General features: G+C 39.0%; 1 protein-coding gene across 8 annotated transcripts in view; it reads left to right on the top strand.

The window, feature by feature from the left end:
- The window catches only part of Enox2 (ecto-NOX disulfide-thiol exchanger 2), a 395,106-nt gene that overhangs the window by 244,073 nt on the left and 127,885 nt on the right, over positions 1–23,148 (top strand). For 6 of the 8 annotated variants that reach the window (XM_029560435.1, XM_029560431.1, XM_029560434.1 and 3 more), the window contains one exon: positions 15,485–15,619. The exons of the other annotated variants lie outside the window; for them this stretch is intronic. In XM_029560435.1, the coding sequence (XP_029416295.1) occupies positions 15,523–15,619 (97 nt within the window). In that variant the 5' untranslated portion in view covers positions 15,485–15,522. The remainder of the gene's footprint in view (positions 1–15,484; positions 15,620–23,148) is intronic. 8 annotated transcript variants of the gene reach the window in all.

The raw sequence follows: 23,148 nt of genomic DNA, 5'->3' as shown, positions 1-23,148 counted from the left end.
TTCTGCCAGCCTGTTGCATCCCAACACTATCATGGATATTTGAGATGTGACACTGAGTTGTTCTGGGTTTCTTCCACCACAGATGGGGTGGGGGGGGGAGGATCAGGAGAGAAAGCATAGATATTATTGCTATCCATATTTCTAGAGGAATAAAAAGTAAATGTGTTTTAGCAGTGGTTCTGTTGGGGTTGACATATGTATAGTGGAGGTGGAAGGTAACATTGACATTTTTCAGGATTAGCATGTCCACTTTTATAAAGTGCATCAATTGGGGATGGTGAGTTGGTTAAGTATGTAAAATGCTTACTGCCCAAGCCCGATGGCTGAGTTCCATCCCCAGAACCCATATAAAGATGGAAGGAGACAGTCAAATCCACAAAGTTTCCCTCTGTCTACCACAAATGCACTGATACATGCACACGTATACATACACACAAATAATGATAATAATTTCAACACCTAAAATGCATCAATTGGATGACAGAAATGTAAACTAGTCTTGCTGTTCTTGCTGGCAGTGTTCTTGGTAAAGACAGTGTTAAAGAAACGCCATTCTATTCGTTTATTGATGCTGTTGTAAATGTTTTCGCTGCTATTATTAAAGACTGGTTCCTATGCTGATATTTTCATGCCCCTTTACCCTAAAGGAATTAAAATACTCCCCTCTCCTCACCCTCAGTTTGTTTTTCATAACATATCAGAGGGAATGTTCACAATTGTTACTACTTTAACAATTACTCATAATCTACAACCACTGTACTGAGCTAAGCACTACAGTAGACCCTTTTACATATTTTTCCTTTAGTCTTCAGTAAAGCTCTATCAGATGAGAACTACTGTTATCCTCGTTTATCATATCTGGAACATAAAGCACAGAGACATTCAATCACTTCCCAAGCATTACACAGCTAATGAATGGTAAGCCAATTCAAGTCTATTCCAAAGGGTATGATCTTTTTTTTAATTTTTAAAAAAATATTTTATTATTTTTATTTTATGTGTATGAGTGTATTGCCTGCATGTGTATAAGTGCACCCATGTCATGCAATGCCCCCAGAGTCAGAAGAGGAATTGGATTCTCCTGGAAATGGAGTTATAGGTTAAGTGTTAGCCACCACCTGGGTGCTGGGAATCAAAGTTGAGTCCTCTGCAAGAGCAGCCAGTTCTTTTAATTTCTGAGCCATCTCTCCAGCCCTGAAAGACTGTGATCTTAATTACTATTTTTCTTCATTCAGGGTCAAACTACATTAATGGTTAAGAAGATGGGGTGTGTGTGTACTATATTTTCATTAATTCTTTGAGAATTTCATACATGCATACAATTTATGTTAACCATATTCACACCTCACTCCTCCACCTAAATCCTTCTATATCCACACCCCAACCCCTATCTCCCTTCCCCATTTCATATCCTCTTTTTTTAAATAACCACTGAGTCAAATTACTGCTGCCTAATATTCACCCTTGTGGGAAATGCACTGGAGCTTAGTTGCCTTACCTGGGGCCACACCCCTGAAGTAAACTGACTTTCCCTACCCTAGCAGCCCTCAACTGTCAGTAGCTCCTCAATTAGGAGTGGAGGTTCATGGGCCCCTCCCTACTGCATGCTGGAATGTTGACTGGCTTGATCTTGTGCTGACCTTATGCAGTCAACCACAGCTACTGTGAGTTCATGAGCATATGGGTCTTGTCATGTCCAGAAAACACTGTTTCATTCTGGGTCCTCCCTGACCTCTGGCTCTTGCATTTCTTCCACCCCCAACTTACATGATGTTCCCTGAACCCTGGGGGAAGGGAGTATGATATGGTTGTTTCCTTTATGCCAGATCACTCCACAGAAGCTTATTCTCTGCAGTTTAACCATTTGTGAGTCCCTGTACTAATCTCTTTCCATTGCACAAAGAAGCATCTCTGATGAGTACTGAGAGTTGTGATAATCTATAGGTACAGAGATACATTTTCAGAGGACAGTTTGATAATAAGTTCATTTAGCAAAATAATAAAAATAGTCTCAGCACTGGGATCTCTGCTCCATAGCCATGGGTTCTTTGTCAGATTTACAGTATCAGGCATGGATTTCCTCTTAGGGAACATGCCTTAAATCCAATCAGAAAATGGTTGGTTACCCCCATAATATTCATGGCACTGAAGTACCTAGGCACCTATCTTTCCAGGCTAGTTATTACTATAGCTTGCAAGGCTCACAGCTGGGTAAGATTCTTGATGACTTTTCTCCACCAACAGCCCACATTGTTGTTGGGAAAGCTAGCTAGCAGGGAGGACACTTTCAGGTCAGTGCCAGCTTGATTTTTCCATGTCCTGTGACCAAATTATGTGGTGTCTTCAGGAGTTGGGTCTCACCATCAATTTCTGGTGGGAAACAAGAGCAGTAAATTTCTTCTAGTTATGGAATAGCATCCCTTAAGTTTTTGGTCAAGGATATCTCACAATTCTCCCCCCTCTCCCCCCCCAAAAATAAAAACAATACAGGGTTATGAATTTTATCATGCTTGGTCTGGCCAAATGGATGCTGGTAGCTGATGGGAGTATGGTATCGGTTTTAGAAAAACAAAATGAGTCATTTTGAAACACGAATGGTGATGGAACTAATATGAAAATCTGTGTGAAAAAAAAGGCTGGGGTTTTTTTTCTAATTATTTGTCAAATGGGGTTAAAGTTTAGAAATTCCAGTTCTGCTGCCCGTGATGATAAAGAAGTTCAGAATGGGCCAGGGCTGTTGGTCCAACACAGAGCCAGCCATTAGTCACTGCCTCCTGTGGCTGTTTGTGTATATATAGCATTGCCCTTAATATTTGAGAGTGACCCTGCTGAGGCAGCTTTGTTCTCAAGCCAAAGTTCCCATTATCACTAGGATTTAACACTTGACTTGTTTATAGTTATCATGGCCAGGGTGACACCCCCCTGACCTAAACCATGGCCTTGTAGTTAGTGGCTTGCCAAGCAAATCAACAATATACTCCTAATACCTGTCTTCTCACTGCCCAACCAACCGAAGAATACAAAATAACTCCAATGTTTAGCATTCTAATTCTGGGAAAGAAGCATAATAAGGAAATTGATTAAAAAAAAATCTCCACCCAAACATGACATTCCAAATAATAAGAAAAAAACTCTATTCTAGGTTTTAGACTTAACACAAATACAGCCTTTAGCTACACCTTTTAAGATACCCATAGTGCCATGGCAATTGTCATATCTTTCAAAATTCAGGTTAAAGTCACTTCTTCCAGATTAACATCAGTTCCTCCATGTTTCTCTCCCTCTTTCACCACACTGCCTAGCAGAGTAACTGCCTCCCCTTCATATCCTTATTTAGTTACTATCAAATCATAAAATAGATTTAGCTTTCATACCTGCCTCTTACCAGTCTGTGAGCCCCTGAAAGGGCAGAGAAACATGGGCTTTTCACTGTGGTGTCATCATATAGCATGTGCAATTAACAAGCTTGTTAAATTAATACTCAAAATGTATGCTTATGTGCTTCAACAATTTCCCCAAAGATTCAGGTATGGCTAACACATATTTACCACCCATGGTATTTTCAGCACAGCCCTGTGAAGGGGATGATATAATCCCCCTCCCTTTTAGATGAGGAAATTGAAGCTCTGTCTCTCAGATTTGTAATGGGCATATGAGTTACTTACGCTGTTTGATCATGAGGCAGATTCTTGAGCAACACCCAGATGAAAATCTCAGCAGTAGACCCTAGAAATGTGCCTATTTAGCCCACACCCTAGGTGAACAGAATTACATGGTTGGAAGGCACTGTCACAAACACAGGTGTGATTGATGCATAGCAAGTACATGGCAGAGCAGAGTTCAGACTTGCCCTCTTAATTCCAGATCTAGATCATTCTATGTTTATCTTTGTTATACTCTATTTCTTATGGCAAGGAAGTAAATTGGAACATGTTGGAAAGCTTTTGAGCAGCAGGGGTAAAGCACAACAGCTTGTGGATTAACCCCAGAACTGTTTTCTTTTTTTCTTCAAGAGAGCTTGCCATACTTCCAACAGTGTAGTGGTAGGTTTCCAACTAACCTCTTATGCAGCCTAGCTTAGAAATGGTAGCCCACACAGCTTAGAGAACTTAATCAGTTTATGCTTCTACTTTTCCATTTCTATCTTACCCTACCCATAAGCCACCAACAGCTACACCATTAACTTGATGAGTATACTCATTACCTGAAGTGCATTTAGTTGATTTGTTAACTATTAAGACTTCTAGTTGAAAATCAATATCTACAACATATGGGATCCCAACAGTAATATCAAGATGTATATTTCAAAATCAGAGTATGAAAGAGGTAGAAGACTCATAAAGCATAATTCTTGACATCAATCTCAGGCCTCCTTATACACACATTTTTGTGCACATCCACACACTTTTGAACTCATGTACATGCAAACCATGCATTCACATAGACATGTATACCATACAAACACACATGAAAAGGGGGGAGAGACAAAAGACAGAATCATTACCATTGTCTTTGTACCTAAGAGATAAATATCATCCTCAGGCATAGATTAATAAACTGGTTACAAGTGTTGTTGAACTGTCAAGTGACACAAGTGGCAACTATTAAAACTAAGATTAGATGTTTATAGCTATCTGACTCCAAGGTCTGTACTCCTTCCACTATATCTTATTGCCTTCATAATTCTAGGCTGTATGCTATAAATTCCTGGACAGATATGAGTCAAAACCTGTAGTCTTCTTCCTTGCTGTACCACCACCCTACTCTCACTGTAACTATTACCAGAAGGACTCTGTTGAATCACTAGATTCTTTTAACATACTCTTATTTATTGTTTGAGAATTTCATACAAGTATACAATGTGTTTAGATCAGATCCATCACTCCTTTTTCTTCCCTCCAACTCCTCCCATGTCCCTCACCACTTCTCCCTCCCAACCACATGTACCCTCTTTTTCTTAACCAACTGAGTCCAAGTAATGCTGGCATAATGTGCATGGGTATAGGACCATCCACTGGCACATGGGCAACTTACCAGGAGCTGCATCCCTGAAAACTCTCCCTCTGACTCTCCCTTCCCATGAGCACTCATCAACTGCCAATAGTTCCTCAGCTGTGGGTGGGGCTTCATGAGGTCCTCGCCCATTCACGCTGGAATATTTGACTGAAATGGTCTTGTGTCATTCATGTTGATCTAATTAAAAAACTGAAATGTTCTTATAAATGCTCCAATACTGTCTCTAGGACCAGGTTATGCTCTAGAACAGTGGATCAGCCAGGTTGGCATTTAGTTTGTGGAAACACCCTCTACCCTAATGTTCTCACCTTTATGTCTTCAAGAATAAGCTACTATCTCCTACCCCTTCGTGCCATACCCACAGTCCATGTGAGAATGATTACTTACTCTGTGTATGATCATTAAGACCTTTCCCTCTCTTCCCTTCCTCTTCTTTCCCCTTCCCCCTTCCCTCCCTTCTTCTTTACCCCATCTCCTTCCCTTCACAGAAAGAATAAGTTGTGACATCTTAATTCCCCTGAATGTCTCCTTGGTCTATCCTAGATAATACTCGAAAGAAAGTAAAGGCCCTGCTTGTTTAATAGCTTCATCTGTCTCAGCTGTCTGAGAGGCTTGTCTTATAAAAGCCGTTGCCAGTTCTTTCAGCCTGGACAACTGTGATGCAAGTTGTTGCGTCATTGCTGTTGTAGTCTGAAATAGAGTGGGTACTTGGGCTACAGTGCATTGTTCACAAACAATGATGGATTGTTAATTTTCAAGGAAAATGGACAAGGATTCAAAATAACATTTGTGGTGCACAATACATTGCTTCAAGAGGAATAAATACCAAGCAGAAGATAAAACCTTGAGCCTTAGTCTTAATGCAGACCCAAAACATGATTTATCCTGCTGTTTCCTTTCCCTTAGCCACAGAATAGAACACACAATGTTATTCAGTGCTGGTACACCCAATCCTGTTCTTATACCATAATCTTTCAAAGCAAATATTTTTGAGTGCCTATTGTGTGTGAGATTCTATGTGATGTTCCCAAAAATGGAAGTTTCTTTGGTGTTCTATGCAAGAATTTAAAAAATTCTTCTAGCTGCCTTTCATCACAGTGATGTTCTATGCTGTTTCCAGTGCCCTTCTCTAAACAGCAGCCAGTCAGCCTTCCATAGTACCTTTCTCCCTACTACAAGAATGATTTCTTGGGTGTGAAACATATAACAAATGACCCAAACTGTTGATAGGTTCCTTGAGGGAGCACAAACATATTACTCTTAGTACTGCACAGTAGCATAAGAAATTAGGACACAAAGTGTGGGCATGGAATTGGCTGTGCAAGACGTGGATAGGAGGGGGTTATAAAGAAACCAGGAATCTGAGCCACTCTTCATTAAGAACACACAAAACTGCCTGACGTGATGGCACATGCTTTTAATCCAAACACTAAGGAAGCATGAGAGATGGATCTCTGTGATTTCGAGGCCATCTTGGTCTACATACCAAGGCCCAGGCTAGCCAGGACTGTCTCAAAAGCAAACAACAATCAGGGCATGGTACCTTGTGCCTTTAATCCCAGCCCTTGGGAGGCAGAGGCAGGCAGATCTCTCTGTGATCAAGGGCAGTCTGGTCCACATAGTGAGTTCCAGGTGGGCTGGGACTAGGGAGACCCTGTCCAAAAAAAAAAAAAAAAAAGCAAATAACAGTAGAAAAAAAGAACACACACAATTGATCCAGGATATATCTCAGTTCCAAGTTCTATACCTGAAACCCACACAAAAAAGTCAAATGTGCTGACACACATCTGTAATTTGTGCCACTGTGCCTAATGTCAGATAGGAGGCAGAGAAAGGTGAATAGCCCAAAAGCTCATGGGCCAGCTAGCCTGGAGTGTGCAACACAACAGAAACAAAAGAGATCTTGCCTCAACAAGGCAGAAGGCAAGAACCAACCCTCAAAAGTTGTACTCTGGCCTTCACAGTTGTGAGGTGGCATGCACATGCATTCACACATACCCACACACAGAGAAATGATTGATGATGATGATAGATAGATGATAGATAGATAGATAGATAGATAGATAGATAGGGATAGATAGATTGATTTATTGATTGATTGATTGATTGATTGATTGATTGATTGATTGAGTTTTTTTGTCTTTTTGAAGCAGGGTCTCCTTGTAGCCCCAGCTGTCCTGGAACTCACTATGTAGACCAGGCTAGCCTTGAACTCACAGAGATCCACCTACCTCTGCCTCCCAAGTGCTGGGATTAAAGGCGTGTGCCACCACGCCCAGCAGATAGATTTTAAAACAGACACACAAAATTGTTGCAGTACAGAAAGGTGTCTCAAATTCAGCACTGTAGACATTTAGGTCCAGACAGTTCCTTATTGTAAAAAGCTGTCCTGGGCACTAAACAGATCTCAGTAGCGATTTTCTGACCCCAGATAGGACAAAGAAAAGTGTCTCCAGACATTGCCAAATTCTCCTAAGGGACAAACTTAGCTCCAAATGAGAACCACTTCACTAGAGGACATGGGAAATGCCCCTGTATGTATAGTAAAAAGCTCCAGATGTGTCCCAGCTCAAATGTTATATAACCATTTTTGACTCCCTGATTTAGTATAACATAATAGGTAACAGCACAAATCGTGCAGCCAGATTATAGGTTTGTGTCTGTGTTCCACTCTTCCTCTTTCTTTATCAAGAAAATAAGGATAATGAGAATGAATTATTTCATATAGTTGCTGTGGGTTTTAAGTTAATGTACATAAAGGGCCTAGAACAATGCCTGCACTTAGTAACAATAATGCCAGTGTTTGTCTTATGATGATTTCTGTCATTAACACCATTATTCACCATTTTTTAAGTCCTGATATGGTCCAGAGACCTGATATCTCATTCAGCTTTGGACTATCTTCCTTCTGCAGAAATGACTAGAGAGCTAAGTCTGCAGTCCAGGATCACACACTGTAAAGGGATCTTAGATAACTGTGGGGCTATGAAACAGGCAATTTAGGTAAGCCCCACTTTGTACATTTACAGAAGTCTCTTACTTAAAACACGTTTATAGCTGGGCATGGTGGTAAAAGCCTTTAATCCCAGGACTCCGGAGGCAGAGGCAGGTGGATCTCTGTGAGTTCGAGGCCAGCCTGGTCTACAAAGTGAATTCCAGGCCAGCTGGGGCTACAGGGAGACCCTATCTCAAAAAAGACCAAAAAATAAAGAAATAAAGTACGTTTATGGGTAGAAGAAACAAAAGTTAGTGCAGTTTATGAGTGCTGCCCTTAAGGAACTTGCAATGATGCCTGCTACATGTACATTTATTTAGTAAATGTAATTACCTTAAATTATTAAAAATTCTATTCATTCCCTTCTTACATATAAAGAATTTCTCTGTAATGTAAATTACCTCCCCATTGCCTGCTTTATCTTTTTCAGTTTATATATTTGTAATCCTAATTTTCTTATATTACCGACATTAGGATTACAATACTTCACACTATTATTTTTCTTGCTCTCTCCATTTTAAATCTTCTTTTGACATTTAACCCTGAAAAGAAACACCCCAACAGAGTTATTATCTTAATAAAACAACCAAGTAGTATCTTGTTGTCAATAATTTGATATTGCTTCTGGGGAAATGAATATCTGTTCAGAACCCTTGTATGCACTCATATGTTCCATCATTTATTTGTTGCAAATAGTTTATTGAACATCTACTCTATGTCAGACGTGAGAATGAGGCACTAGGATTAACAAGGAGGAATACAAGACTCTGGGTTCTTCAGGGAACACGAGACATGGAAAGTGGGATAAAAATAGTAAGTGCTATGACAGCAGTGTGTTCAGTGGACTAAGGGAACACACACACAAAAATAAAAGACCTTTTTGGAAAATAGTGTGTTGTGACGGGTATGACTATTAACATTGGCATCAGAGCTTCCTGGGTTTGAATGCTGCTTGTATTAGTCACTTTTCTGTTCCTGTGATAGAAACACTGATCAAAGCAATTTATAGAGGAAGAGTTAATTTGAGCTTACGGTTCCAGGGGAATTACAGTCCATTCTGGTGGGGAGGCATGGCAGCAGAGGTGGCTGGAAGAGGAGCAAAAGCTAAGCTCTACATATTCCAGCAGGCACAGAAAACAAGAGAGTAACTGGAGATCTGGCAAGGCTTAAGAACTCTCTAAGCCTACCCCCAGTGACGTGCTTCCTCCAGGATAGGCACACCTTCTAAGACCTCCCAAAACAGCACCATCATCTGGGGACAAAATGGCCAAATACTTGGACCCTATGGGAGACATTTTCATTCAAACCACCACACTGCTCTACTAATAATTATCTATATAGCTTTGGCTTAACAAATTGTACATTATGCCTAGTTTCATTATCCATATAATACATTCTATTATTTAGTGTACATACAAGGTGTCTCTTAGTACACCTTGTGTATTAGTCAGGGTTCTCCAAAGAAACAGAACTAGTAGAATGAATATATATGTATAGAGATTTATTAGCTTAGCTCACAGGATAGAGTCCGAGTAGTCCAACAGTGCCTGCAACACACTGGAGAGGCTGAGAATCCGTAGTCGCTCAGTCCACGAGGCTGGATGTCTCAGTAGTCCCAATCTGGCACTGAAGGTCTGACAAATTCCAAAAGATCAGCTAGTCTTCAGTCTACAGCAGCAAGATGAACTCACCAGCAAGCAGCAAGAAGCCAGGCGTTCTCCTCTAATGGGCTGCCACCAGAAGGTAACACCCACATTTAGGGTGTGTCTTCCATCTTCAGACGATCCAATCAAGATCTCTCTCATTTCAGTTAATCCCAGATCCAGTCAAGTTGACACCCAGAATTAGCCATCACATATTGAGACCTTCAGGTGAGAGCTAGGACTGCTTTACCATCCTCATCATAACTATTGCCATGCTATTATAATTCATTGAGTTCTCAATATGAAGTAAAAACTGTGCTAAATTTTTCACCTGCACCACCTAATCTGGTCCTTACCAACATATGTATTAGATATTGTAATTTTCCTAATTTTTAAATTTTGTGGTTTCCCATTTTTATGATGAAACAGGTTATAAAATATAATTATTTTATTCATTTGTAAATTTTTTGAGATAAGTTCTCATATAGAGAACTTTCCTCTTGCCTTCAAAGTTTGAACTCTTGCCTCAAACTGTCTATGAGGCTAAGGATGACCTTGAACATCTGATCCTCTTGCTTCCACTTCTTAAGTGCTGGGATTAAAGATGTACACCACCATGACACCATAAGTGATTAGTAAATAATACAAAAATAAGCAAATGGCACTGATTTGGTAGCTACAGAGTGACATCAAGTTAAAGTGGGTGATCAATTTAAACTCTTCTGTTCTTTTGGTGCTAATGCATTTTTGGGGGTCTTTTTGAGACAGGGTCTCCCTGTAGCCCCAGCTGGCCTGGAACTCACTATGTAGACCAAACTGGCCTTGAACTCACAGAGATCTGCCTGCCTCTGCTTCCCAAGTGCTGGGATTAAAGGCATGCGCCACCGTGCCCGGCTTATTCTTTTGGTGCTAGTGCACTCTTATCCCTAAGTGTCATCTTACTCCAGGTACCTTCTAGACACTTAGGGAAAACTAACTACAACTTCTGACCTGTTAAGGAGTTGTCACACAGCAAAGTTGGAGTACTCAGAGAAGTTATCTTGAACTACATTTGGTACCACTAGCATTTGCCTTCTGAGTGTTCTTTTTCTTTTTAAAAAAGGTATATATATATATATATATATATATATATATAGTGTGTGTGTGTGTGTGTGTGTGTGTGACATGTACAGGTGTGTCTGCAGGAGTGCATGCCTGCTCTCATGCACAGAGGCCAGAAGAGAGCATCATGTGTCCTCCACTAGCATTCTGTGCCTATTCTTTTGATGTAAAGTCCCTGAACCTGGGGCTTGTGTTTTCTTGACTAAGCTGTAATCCAGGAAGCCCCAGAAGTCCTGTCATCTCCAACCATTTCAGAGCTGCAGTTATAGGCATGCATGGGACACTCACTTGCTATGTACATGGGTCCTGGGGTCTGAATTTTGTCTTCATGACAGGCAGCAAGTGCTCTAACCTGCTGAGTCATCTACTCAGCCCTGTTGGCTACTCCTAGTAATTGTTTGGATCCTAGAGAAATGAGTGTCATCTTCCTCTGTAAGGTGGGACTAGTTTGATAAGATACTTAAAGCAATTACTAGATGTACATATATAATCTGTAAAGTGAATTAGGCTAGGATTTAACTTTTCTACCACTTAGTAAACTTGACACAATAGGCTTTAACACACAAAAAAAAGAATGTATGAATTCCAACGGGGAGGGGGATTGTTATGGGAAGGTGCCAGTGGGGAAGGGGATGTAAAGATGCTTAAGATGTTCTGTATGAAATACACAAAAATTCAATTAAAAATTTATAGATATATAATATTTAACATAGCATATTTTTTTCATAAGCCATAAGTCCAGACTGCTGGGAAACAAAGAGTAACATGGAATTTGTCTTTGAAAGAAAGCTTTTATAATCTTGCTTATATAAATGAATATGCCTATATATGGGAATGTGATTATAGGCAATAAGATCAAACTGAATTTTTAGTTGCTCATGGTGGATGATCTTTTTGATGTGTGTCTGTATGTGGTTTTTGAGTGTTTTGTTGAGTATCTTTGCATCTATGTTCATTAAGAATATGGGTCTATATTTTTCTTTTTTTGTTGTGCCTTTTTATGGTTTTGGTATTAGAGTGATGCTGGCTTCATAGAAGGAGTTTGGGAGGTCTCCCTCTGTTTCCTTTTTTTGAGTAATTTAAGAAGTAATGGTTGTAGATCTTCTTTGAATGGTAGAATTCTGCTGTGAATCCATCTGGGCTTGGGCTTTTTTTAGTTGGGAGGTTTTGTATTACTGTTTAAATGTCCTTATTTGTTATGGGTCTGTTAAAGCTGTTGATCTCTTCTTGGTTTAGCTCTGGTGGTGTCCATGATTTTAGATATCCATTAATATCTTTTAGGTTTTCAAATTTGTTAAATTTGAGTATAAGTTTCTAAAGTATTCCCTTATAACGATCTGGATCTTTTTGGTGTCTGTTGTGATGTTTCCCCTTTCATCTCTGAGTTTGTTGATTTGGATTTGCTCTTTTGATTGGTTAGCTGAGCTGGGAGTCTATCTTGTTTATGTTTTCAAAGAATTGGCTCTTAGATTCATTGTTTCTTTGTATTGTTTTCTTTGTTTCTATTTCATTAATTTCTGCTTTGATTTTTGTTATTTCTTCTCATTTCCTAGGCCTGGGTTTGTTCTGTTCTTGCCTTTGCTGAGTCTTGAATTGTACTGTTATGTCATGTATTTGTTATCTGGAAGAAAGTACAGTCCTCCCTAAGGACTTATTTGGAATGATTCTTTTCCAGTGCAGGCTGCCCTAGAAGTTCTCATCTCCTTCACCATTCCCAACCCCAAACACATACCTAACCCCATTCCTGGGGCTTTGCTTATGCTTCTGTACTCCCATAGCACTTTACTCATAGTTTTCTTTTATTGTGGTATTTATCACAATAATTGATATTTGGTTGTTTATATGCCTGTGCTTCTCACCATATTGTAAGTTTTTTCCACAGCAGTAAACAAATTTCATTCATCTCTGTACTCTTGGTCATTAGCATAGAACTTTGCTGTATAATAAGCAAGACTCAAAAACTGCAGTTTGCAGTTTGAGAGGAAGAAGTCAGACAATAAGCAAACATAAAAATCATATGCAAGATAAAATGTGATGGAGCATATAGAAAGAAATAATCCAGTGAGGTAGCTTCACAGGGAAGGTAGAATTTGAGATGGCCCTTGAAAAATTAGTAGACGTTGATAGGTGGAGATGGGTGTTGCAGGGGGCCAGGGAGATGAGAAGAACATTTAAAATATTTAAAAACAGAACTTGGGAATGTAAGAAAAACTTTTATTGTGGCTGTTAGTTACAGTCCACATCTGTGCTTATAAACACGGGTTAGCAGGAACTGTACTTACTAACATTTTAGCAGGCACTTTGAATTAACAGACATTTTGAAAATGAGAAAAAAACTGACAATTTAGATCATTTTCCTTCCATCCCCTGACCTCAAGTTCATCCAGAGTTTGGAGAGAATGATATGTTGTAAATTTTCTTTTTTTGATTTCAAAAATCCCATGTTTAGAAGAGTTCATGGGTTTTGAATATATAACCATGCTGAGGAAAAGGAAGTGTTTTGCTTTAGAGCCTAGTCCTTCTGAGGCTACCTGTTTCCTCTGGGAGTCATTCTCCAGCCTCCAGAGAAAATCAGGTTGCAAAATAATTGGTAATATCTAAAATTTTTTTCTTACTTTATGATCCCCTAAACACTTGCTAACCAGGGACTGGAAATCCAACTGGACCTAATTATTGCCTATGTAAACTCTGAACCCAAAGAATATTTGATAACATAGTTTTGTTTGCTTACTAATATTTACATAGAAGCTATTTTTAGCCTTTAGAGGGAGAATGAGCACTGAAAGTTGGTGGGAGGACTATAGTGCCTACAAATGAAACAATCACCAGCTTTTGAGTATAGTGAAGAGCACTTAGGATCCGCCCCCCCCGTGTGTGCGTGTGTGTGTGTGTGTGTTTAGAGAAAAGGCAAAGACAGCACAAGAATGACAAAAAGCTAATATTTCAGAACTAATGTCTTTTCACATTTGCTTGTTTTTGCCAGACTAAAATAGCATAAGTATAAATAACCCAGCCAACAATCATCCTTGATGTTGGAAGGACATGATAGACATTAACACACTACTCTTAGAACAGAGTTGCCTTCAGGGGTCTAATTGGCAGAAGTTCATATTGGAAAGTAGTAGAAAGGCTGGGGGATTTTCTTTTTCCCAAGGCTATCAGTAATCAGAAGGAAAATTCCCAGATTAAAACACTTTTGTGCTCAGATAACTTATTGACTATGTCTCACCCAGTTTGTTCAGTAGGCGCATGTACTTGCATATATAACCCACTTCATTGTCTTTGCTTAAATTATCCCTTTTTGGATGTCCTTTCCCTTTCCTTGCTACCTAATAACTACCTACCACTCAAAATATAGTCTATAGAACTCTGCCCTCCTTGTTCAAAGTCCCTACCAACTCAGGCCACAGGATCTCTTTCCTCCTTAAACTTCAGTAATCTGGCTTATACCTCGAAAGCATTTAATTGGTTCCTCCCTAGTTAATTGGAGATAGTAGGGAGCTGGAAAGATGGCTCAGCAGTTAAGAGCACTAGCTGTTCCTGCAGACGACTGGGGTTCGAATCCCAGCACCCCCATGGCAGATAACAGCCATCGGTAACTCCAGTTCCAGGGAATCCGTCACCCTCTTCTGACCTCCATGGGCATTGCATGACATGGGTGTGCTTGCATACATGCAGGCAATACACTCATACACATAAAAATAAAACAAAGTTGGCTGGGCGTGGTGGTGCACGCCTTTAATCCCAGCACGTAGGAGACAGAGGCAAGCAGATCAAGGCCAGCCTGGTCTACATAGTAAGTTCCAGGACAGCTGGGGCTACAGGGAGACCCTATTTCAAAAAGGGCAAAAAAAAAACAAATAAATAAACAAACAAACAAATAAATAAATAAAGTTAATTTATTGGAGATAGTAAAGCATAGTGACTTAAATGTGTGCATGCTGTATGACTTCGGTGATATATGTATCCCTTCAAACCCTCCCATTTGTTAAATGGAGATATAAAACCTCCCTACCTCAGACTTGTTCTGGAAACTGAATGACAACAGTGCATGCCAGCTGCTTTAGTTGACATATGGAAGGCTGCCGTAGTGATAGTAGTACTTAGAGTAATGATCACTACCGTCACCATCAGTCTATTCAACTAGATTTTACAGTCTTTGTGAGTAAGAGCCATGTCTATTGTCTTCTTTTACACTTATTTTCCCCTAATTACCAGAATATTCCATTAGCTGGTGGTATACTTAGCCCCTTCAGTAGTACTGCTTCAAAGACAGGACATTTCATTAGGAGTATAATTTTCATATTTTACTGGTCAACTACAGAAGCCCTAGGATGTTTGTTTGTTTGTTTGTTTGTTTGTTTGTTTGTATGCCTGAGCAGTTTAGGTGGAAGCTCTGAAGTGATTATATGCTAGTAGACAGAGAAGAATAAAAAAAATTCTTATTGCAAACTCCTTTGATGTGTACATTTGTGGGGGCAGAGAGAATGAAGAAAGGAAATAAGAAAACACTAAAATACCATCTGGTAAATTGCTTTCAAATTTCATGACTTCCTGCCACTTCAAGTTGTATTGTTTCAATCCTTCTAAGAAAACTGGCATTAAGGACTCATCTGCCACTTGTCCATTGACTATTTTTGTAAAGTATTTGCCAAAGTTTACAGTCACAACTAAGCTAGATACTGGAACCTCAGCACAACAAATTATTTGGCCTGTCATTTATTTTCAGCTGATAATAGTAGAACTCTGAATGTAGATTCCACGGCAATGACGCTACCTATGTCTGATCCAACTGCATGGGCCACAGCAATGAATAATCTTGGAATGGCTCCACTGGGAATTGCTGGACAACCAATTTTACCTGGTATGTTATTTTTAATCACTTCACAAGTACTTCTTTTTATTGACCATGTAGTAATAAATATAACAGTATGACAGAACTTATTTTGAAGTTGACATTTTCCAGATTCTGCCTAGAGTGTGCATTTTTGTAATATGAGCTTTTTATAAGTTGGGTAGCCAGTAGTTACTAATACACTCGTGACGGCATTTTGCTAAGCTTGGGGTATATCTGATGCATGATAGAGTCATCAAACATTTAAACAGCTTGCTGAAATACAAGGTAACAGGACTTTGGCAAGTAATTACAAAGCTTTTCTAATTTTATAGACTTCTTAGAGACAAACATGGACATGGAAAGAAGACTCACTTAAACATATCTCAAATTCTAGATTCCTGAAGGGAAGAAAAGAAAATGGCAGGTACATCAGCTCCAGGACTTTGTTTAACATAAAATAATATTGTTTACATATGCACATATATACATAAATATGGGCACACACAAGAGAATGACCATGGTGGACTAACTCAGTCTCCACTAAGTATGAAATCAAAGACCAGAAAAATAGCTCATTGGGGAAAGGTGTTTGCCTCAAAGCCTAACCTGAGTTCCATCCTTAGAACCCACGTGATAAAAGGAGAGAACCTACTCCCGGAGAAAACCCACGCCCACAAGTTATTCTCTAACCTCCACATGTGTGCACCATTCATGGCATGAGCATGCACACACACACACACACACACACACACACACAAATAAATGTTTTTAAATTTTTATTTTATGAAAAGATGAAATCAGAAGAAAAACATCACAATATTTAAAGGGTTTCTTGTAGACATAAAAACAGCTTTCTGGCTAGTAAGACCTAATGCCATCTCAGCGAGCCTGGGGTGATTTTTTTAAACAAACTAAACATTAATCTCCTTAAATTTATTTAATTGTGACCCTACATAAAAGCATAACAAGACCTAGTCAACCTAGAAACTTGTTGCTCAAAATGTATTCTTGTATATATCTTAAAATTATTTTGAATCCCGAAATGTGATGCCCTATCCCAGACCTACTGAAACATAAGCTGCATTTTCACAAAATTCCCAAGTAATTCATAGTCATGATAGCACTGAGGCAGGGTGGTACCACTTTGTTCTGTCATTTTTTCATATGGTTAGTTCCTCTTTCAGTATCACACAGCTCAGATTTTAAATCTTTATGGATTATCGTGGAATTGATGTAAATTAGTCAATGGTAATATTAACAATAACTTAAGGGATGCTACTACATTGAACACCAGGAACCAAGCACAATAGAGGCCAAATGTGAAAAAGGTATGTGAATGAGAAATGTGTAAGACCCTGGAAGCTTTATCCTTCCTGGCTAACTTTCCTAGTGGCAAAGGTTCTGTTTATGCTACCAGGGAAGAAAAATATTCAACAATCTTACCCAGCTGTGAACGCTATGAATTACAATAACAACTGGCCTAGAAAGATATGCCCACTGGCTCAGTAGTGACACACATGTTATGGGAATTGCCAACGACTTTCTGATTGGATTTAAAGCCCATTCTACAGATGGAATTCATGCCTTATAATCTTAACTAGGACAAAAACCCATGATTATCTAGGTCATAGGCTCTAGGAGAGAATATACTATTATTCTGCTAAATGGCCATAATATTAAAGTCCCCCCTAAGTTCTTATCTCTATGCCTATAGACTAGTGCAGCACTCATCCCTTATCACGTATACCAGACTCCAGCCTTTTAATGTGGACTCTCACAACTGACCCTCTAGGGATCTTACAAGCCTTCAGCCTTGGGCTAGAGCTACATCTTTGGTCCCCCTTGTTTTGCAGCTCCTACCTTCTTCCACTAAACAGCTACCAGGTTCTTCAGCTTTCCAGTACACACAAGGCCACAGTTGTACTATCCAGCCTCCAACTGTGTAAGCCAATCTAATAGATCCCCTTTAATAATTCCATATATATGCATATATTGATTCCTGTTATTCTAGAGAATTCTGACTAATACAATGTATGGCTCACAAGAAAAAAAAGATTAAATTATGGTTCATTCATGCTCTTAATAGTAATGAAGGGAATTGACTATAGGGATGAGAATTTTCTTTATGGAAATACTAGACAGTGGCCCCTGAAAGGAACAGTATGCATCTCAGAGTACTGTTGCCTGCTCCTTTAATGACTGGTAGCAATTGCCAGAGAAGGGGAAAATTGGCATTGTTTTAGTTACTTTCCTAGTTACTGTGACTAAAACTTGACAATAAACATTTTAATAGAGGAAGGATTTATTTTGACTTACATTTTAAGAAGTGATACAATCCACTATGACAGAGGAGGCATGATGGCAGCAGATGAGGTAGCTGGTCAAATTTTGTCTGTAGTCAGTCCTAAAAACTTCCACACCTTTACAAAGTAATGCCACCAACTGGACCTGTAGAAGACATTTCCCATTCACACCATAACAAACACCATACTCCAATGCTACCTACCTTTCTACTTGTCAAGGTCTGGGGGATAGGATAACTGCCATCTTGATGCTGTTATATTTTTATCTCTCAAATTATCTCCTCATACCCTAGAAAAGGGACTAATGAGATAGAGAAGTGATAATAAATGTGTAAAATGGTGTGAATATAATCAAAGTGTCATATATACATGTCTGAAAGTGTCATAGTGAAAACCCTTATTTTGTATAATTATTATACACTAATTAAAAATTACCCCTAATGGAGCTATTCCACAAAGCACCCTTATTGGTGGCTTGGTAATTCAGTTACTTTTCTGCTTCTCACAGGCAGTTTCTTACTGAGCTAGCAGACTGTTCTTTGTCCTGTCTCATCAGGCCTGTCTATAACAATAGAATCAACTTTGTCGTGGATGTAAAAAAAAGATGATACAAAAGTTTTCTTGACCTCCCCAAGAGAGTTCAAATCTCTACTGTTGTGGGTGCTGAGTTTCTTGGACACATATTTGTCATGAAGACAATGCCGGCATAATTAGTATATTATTTGAGTGATGAGCTGAGATAGGCCATCTCTGGGGTTTGGAGTAGAACTGCCTTTCATCTGTCATGGTGTTTTGTGCAGCTGCCATTCAATAAAAGTAATCTACAATGATGACAGGTTGAGAGATCACTTCTTACACCTATTTTCTGCAAGCTTGCTTTACCAAAGAGATCAAAAAAGACTGTTTGCTGTCTCATGAAGGAGGCAACCAAAAATCTCTTACTTTCTGTTTATAAAACAGGTTCAGGTCCAGTTATCCTGAATAAAACCAAGGATGAACCCACTACAAGCTACTCACTGAATACTACTTGGTGCTTCCAGTATTTTTGCCTTAATTAAAATGTCCTCAGCAGCTTCATAGCAATCTGTGAATTTGGAAAATAGAAAAAGAATCCCTCATTATGGTGTCTCCGCTGTAATGTCTCTGTATGAGAGAGAATGGAAAATGTGAGCCTGTGTCATATTCCCAGAGCAAGAACAACCCCCAATATGAGTATTGTCATTCTAAAGGATATAATTCTCATAGAACCTAGCAGGTTAACTCTAACAAGAACAGAAAGAATAAGGGTTGCATGTCTCCTGACCAGCCACTTTTCTGCCAGCTCCTGAAGGAGGCCTGGACTGAGGTTTGTATTAGTGTTAATATCTTCCACAGAGTACAGTGGACCATCAGTGGCAAATAAGGTAAGATCCTGAGAAAGATTACTGTTTATCATCATGGTGGACACTTTACCAAGAGCCAATAATATGTAAAACAGTATATCCAAATAGAATTAATATTTCTCCAAAACAAACTTAGAGTCCTTCCACTGATGGTCCTCTACAGACTTTTCATGAAGTATATCTACACCTAGAGATAATGCAGTTAGTCTCAAAACTGCCATGCCTACTCCCATATTTACACAGTGGCTGGCACATTGATCTGGAAAGACCAAGTTATCATTTTATTTGTACATAATAAGAGCCTACCTGTATGAAAATAGATAAAGTTCTGTATAATATAATGGAAAAAAGTAAAACATGTAGTTACTTATCGTGTGTGTGTGTGTGTGTGTGTGTGTGTGTGTGTGTGTGTTTGAGTCAGGGTTTCAGCATGCAGCCCTAACAGGCATGGAACTTGCCATTTAGACTATACTGTCCTCATAGACATCTGCTTCCTCTGCCTTCCATGCTTCCAAGTGCTGGGATTAAAGGCGTGCATCACCACACCCACCCAATCCTGTATATATTAAAGAGGCACCTAACTATAGTAAAATATGTGAGCTATATGATCCACTGTCAAGATTGAGTATTGAGGCACTCACAAAAACTGAAGCTTAGGCATACCTCCCAAGTATTGCTCTATAAAAATAGATATTTAGTCATTTGTCATTGTAAGTATATGTAGATAAATGGTATGAAACCATTTTCATGTGGAAATGTGTTCAGTTATTTAAAACTTTAGAAAATTACCCAAAGCTTAAGGGCTTTGAAATGGGGAGAAAAGATGTGTGTGTGTGTGTGTGTGTGTTTGTGTTGATTGTGGTTCTGAGTTGCATTATCCTGGTGATTTGTGGTATTAACACATAGCATCTTCTGTGTGTATTGGCTATCTGTATAGCTTTATTTCTTTCTTTTATTTTTTATTTATTTATTTATTTTTTTAGGCTTTTGCAATTTTATTAGAATCTTAAAAGAAAAATCCTCAGGGCAGGCGAGCTGGGAATCTTGGCAGCTGCCTTGAGGAGGTGAATGGTGGGAAGAAGGAAAGAAAGTCATGGAGCAATGCAGGTTTAGAGCCTGCATGGAGATCAGACACATGGCTGACTGGTAGCCACATGGCTATGAGAAGGAAGCGATAGTGAAAAAGTAAAGAAATACTACAAGATGCTAGGGGCAGCCAAAAGCCTTAAAGAAAGCATATTTAGTAAGAAAGGTATAAAGAAGAAAACTGAGAAATTACACTTTCCTGACGATTTCAGGAAAGTGGACAGGCTTACAGAGACCTACATGACTGTGGCTGGTCCGGAAGTTCTGGGGAGATGTATGCTAGTTCAAGGCAGGAAAAATTCGCTACCTCATTAACGCACCAGGTATTCCACCCGTCTATTTAGCATAACTTAACATGGACCTGCCTTCCCAGGGGTGGTTCCATCACCAGGCAGTTGACCATTGAAACTGGAAAAGTGATTCCTCCAACAGATAAACTAGACACTTCATATTTTGGGCCAGTTAAATTTATGGGGCTTTTTGATATTCCAATAGTTTCAGAAACATCATAAATATACAATCAATCATAGGAACAACCATATTAAAAAAGACACTCCATTATAAACTATTAGGAAGGGGCTGAGTGATACTGTTCATTTGTTCGTTCATTCATATAAGCAATATTTCCTAAAGCCTGCTGCAGGCAAGGTACTATAAAAAGTCATAGGGTAAAAGCACAAATTTCCTGCTCTCAAATTGACTTCAAGATACTTACAACTCAAGATAGTCTCCCCAATAAAACTTTTTCTCCAGTGTAAGCTGCCTCTTCATTGACAACAGCTCAAAAACTTCCTTTTTTTCATTTTACTAATTTGTTCTTTTATTTCAACATTCATTTATTTTAAAAGATAATTGAGGTAGATCAAAATGAGATACAAAATTCTAAGCCCCTGCCTTCATCTCACAGTCCATTGACAGAGGCAACAAAATAAATACCACTATACTACAATGGCAAGAGTCAGAGTAAAAAACTATACAAAACTGCCATTTTATTACTTCTTGAAGATACTGTCTAGTAACAGTCATCCTGATCTTCTAGCTCTTACAATCTTTTTGCCCCCTCTTCCTCAATGTTCTCTAAACCTTAGGTGTAGAGGTTGCATTGTAGATCTACTATTAGGGCTGTGCATCCCACAGTCATTTATTCTCTGCATTCTGAATAGTTATGGATCTCTGTAATAGTCACCATCTGTTGCAAAAAGAAGCTTCTTTGATGAGGGATAAGAACTACACTTATCTGTGAATATAAGGATAAGTAGTTAGAATATAGTTAGAAATTATATTGGTTTAGGAAACTGGTACTAGTAGACTCTCCTCTATGATTTCTCCAGCCACAGGTAGTTAGCTAGGTTGTAGTACCAGACATAAATTCCCTACTATTTAGTGGGCCTTAAATCAAATTAGACAGCTGTTACCCCTAAGATAAAAGTGCCACTACTACACCATTAGGAATACATTGCTGTGAATGGAATTTCATGGAATTTATAGCTCAGTAGGACTAATGATTACTTTTTCTCCCTTGGCAGCATGTATAGCACTATGTGATACTGTGAGATCTAGTCCTCATAGATGAGGTTGTCAGGTCAGTTCCAGCTTGATTCCTCCAAGCCCTGTGTCCAAAGTGTGTGACATCTTCAGCAATTAGGTCTTACCTTCAAGTTCTGGGAGACAACCAAGAGCAGTGGCAATACGCTGTATTATTTTGAAAGTCTCTTTGATTACCCTGACCAACAACTTGAAGGGAGATTTCCTATGCCTAGCACTGGGATTTTTGTTGAATACCCTATACACACACATGCAGGTATTTTTAGTAAACTTATGAAATGATTTGTTTCCCTATGGTTTTTCCAGATATCTTTACTGTTATTTAACTTTTTTTCTTCCTTTGTCCTCTGTATTAACCTCCCTCTCCCTGCCCCAGTTAAAATATAAATATTAAGGCCTATAGAATCAAGTTTGTGTCCCCAAATGTCCTTTGGTGTGGGTTCATCCACTGGAGCCTGGTCAACCTACTAAGAGTCTCACCCTTAAATGAGACTGAATCTCCCCTTTCCAATAAACATCGTTGCCAGTAGTTTCTCAGATAGTGTTGCTCACCCATGCATTTATTCAAAGTCCTTTCTCCAGCTACAGTTTGTAGGAACTGCAAATTTAGATACACCCTTTTCTTGTCAGTCTTGTCCTTCCATCCCTAGGCCTTAAACATCTCTTGTAGACAAGGTCAAGGGCCCTTCTCAGTCTATATTGTTTTCATTGAAGATGCTCTGAACTCAGTCTCTCATTGCTTTGATATGTTAATTCTTAAGCCTACCCACACTCCTTCATTATCTTAGGGTGGAGTAGCAAATTGAGGTTCCCAGGAGTCAAGGTCAGGTGTTTAGGTTACAAGAGCACATAGTTTAGTGAGTTTGTTGAAGTTAATTAAAAGCCATTTGTGCAGTCTGTCCATTTTATAAAATCATTACTACAGCACTGAATAAGGATTTTCCTTTCTCTGTATCCTCACCAGCATTAGTTTTCTTTTTTTAATCTATTTTAATATTTTATTTATTATTTTTATTTTATGTGTATGAATGTATTGGCTGCATGTGGGTAAGTGCATCCATGTCATATAATGCATGCAGAGGACAGAAGCATTGGATCCCCTAGAACTGGAGTTACAGAGAGTTGTTAGCTGCCATGTAGGTGCTGGGTCTTCTGCAATAACAACCAGTGTTCTTAACTGCTGAGCCATCTCTCCAGCCCCATCAGTTGTTTTCTTGATCTTAACCATTCTGACTGTGGT

The sequence above is a fragment of the Nannospalax galili genome, unplaced genomic scaffold, assembly GCF_000622305.1.
Source record: "Nannospalax galili isolate Female #2095 unplaced genomic scaffold, S.galili_v1.0 scaffold371, whole genome shotgun sequence".
NCBI lineage: Eukaryota > Metazoa > Chordata > Mammalia > Rodentia > Spalacidae > Nannospalax > Nannospalax galili.
This window is presented reverse-complemented; position numbering and strand designations above follow the sequence as displayed.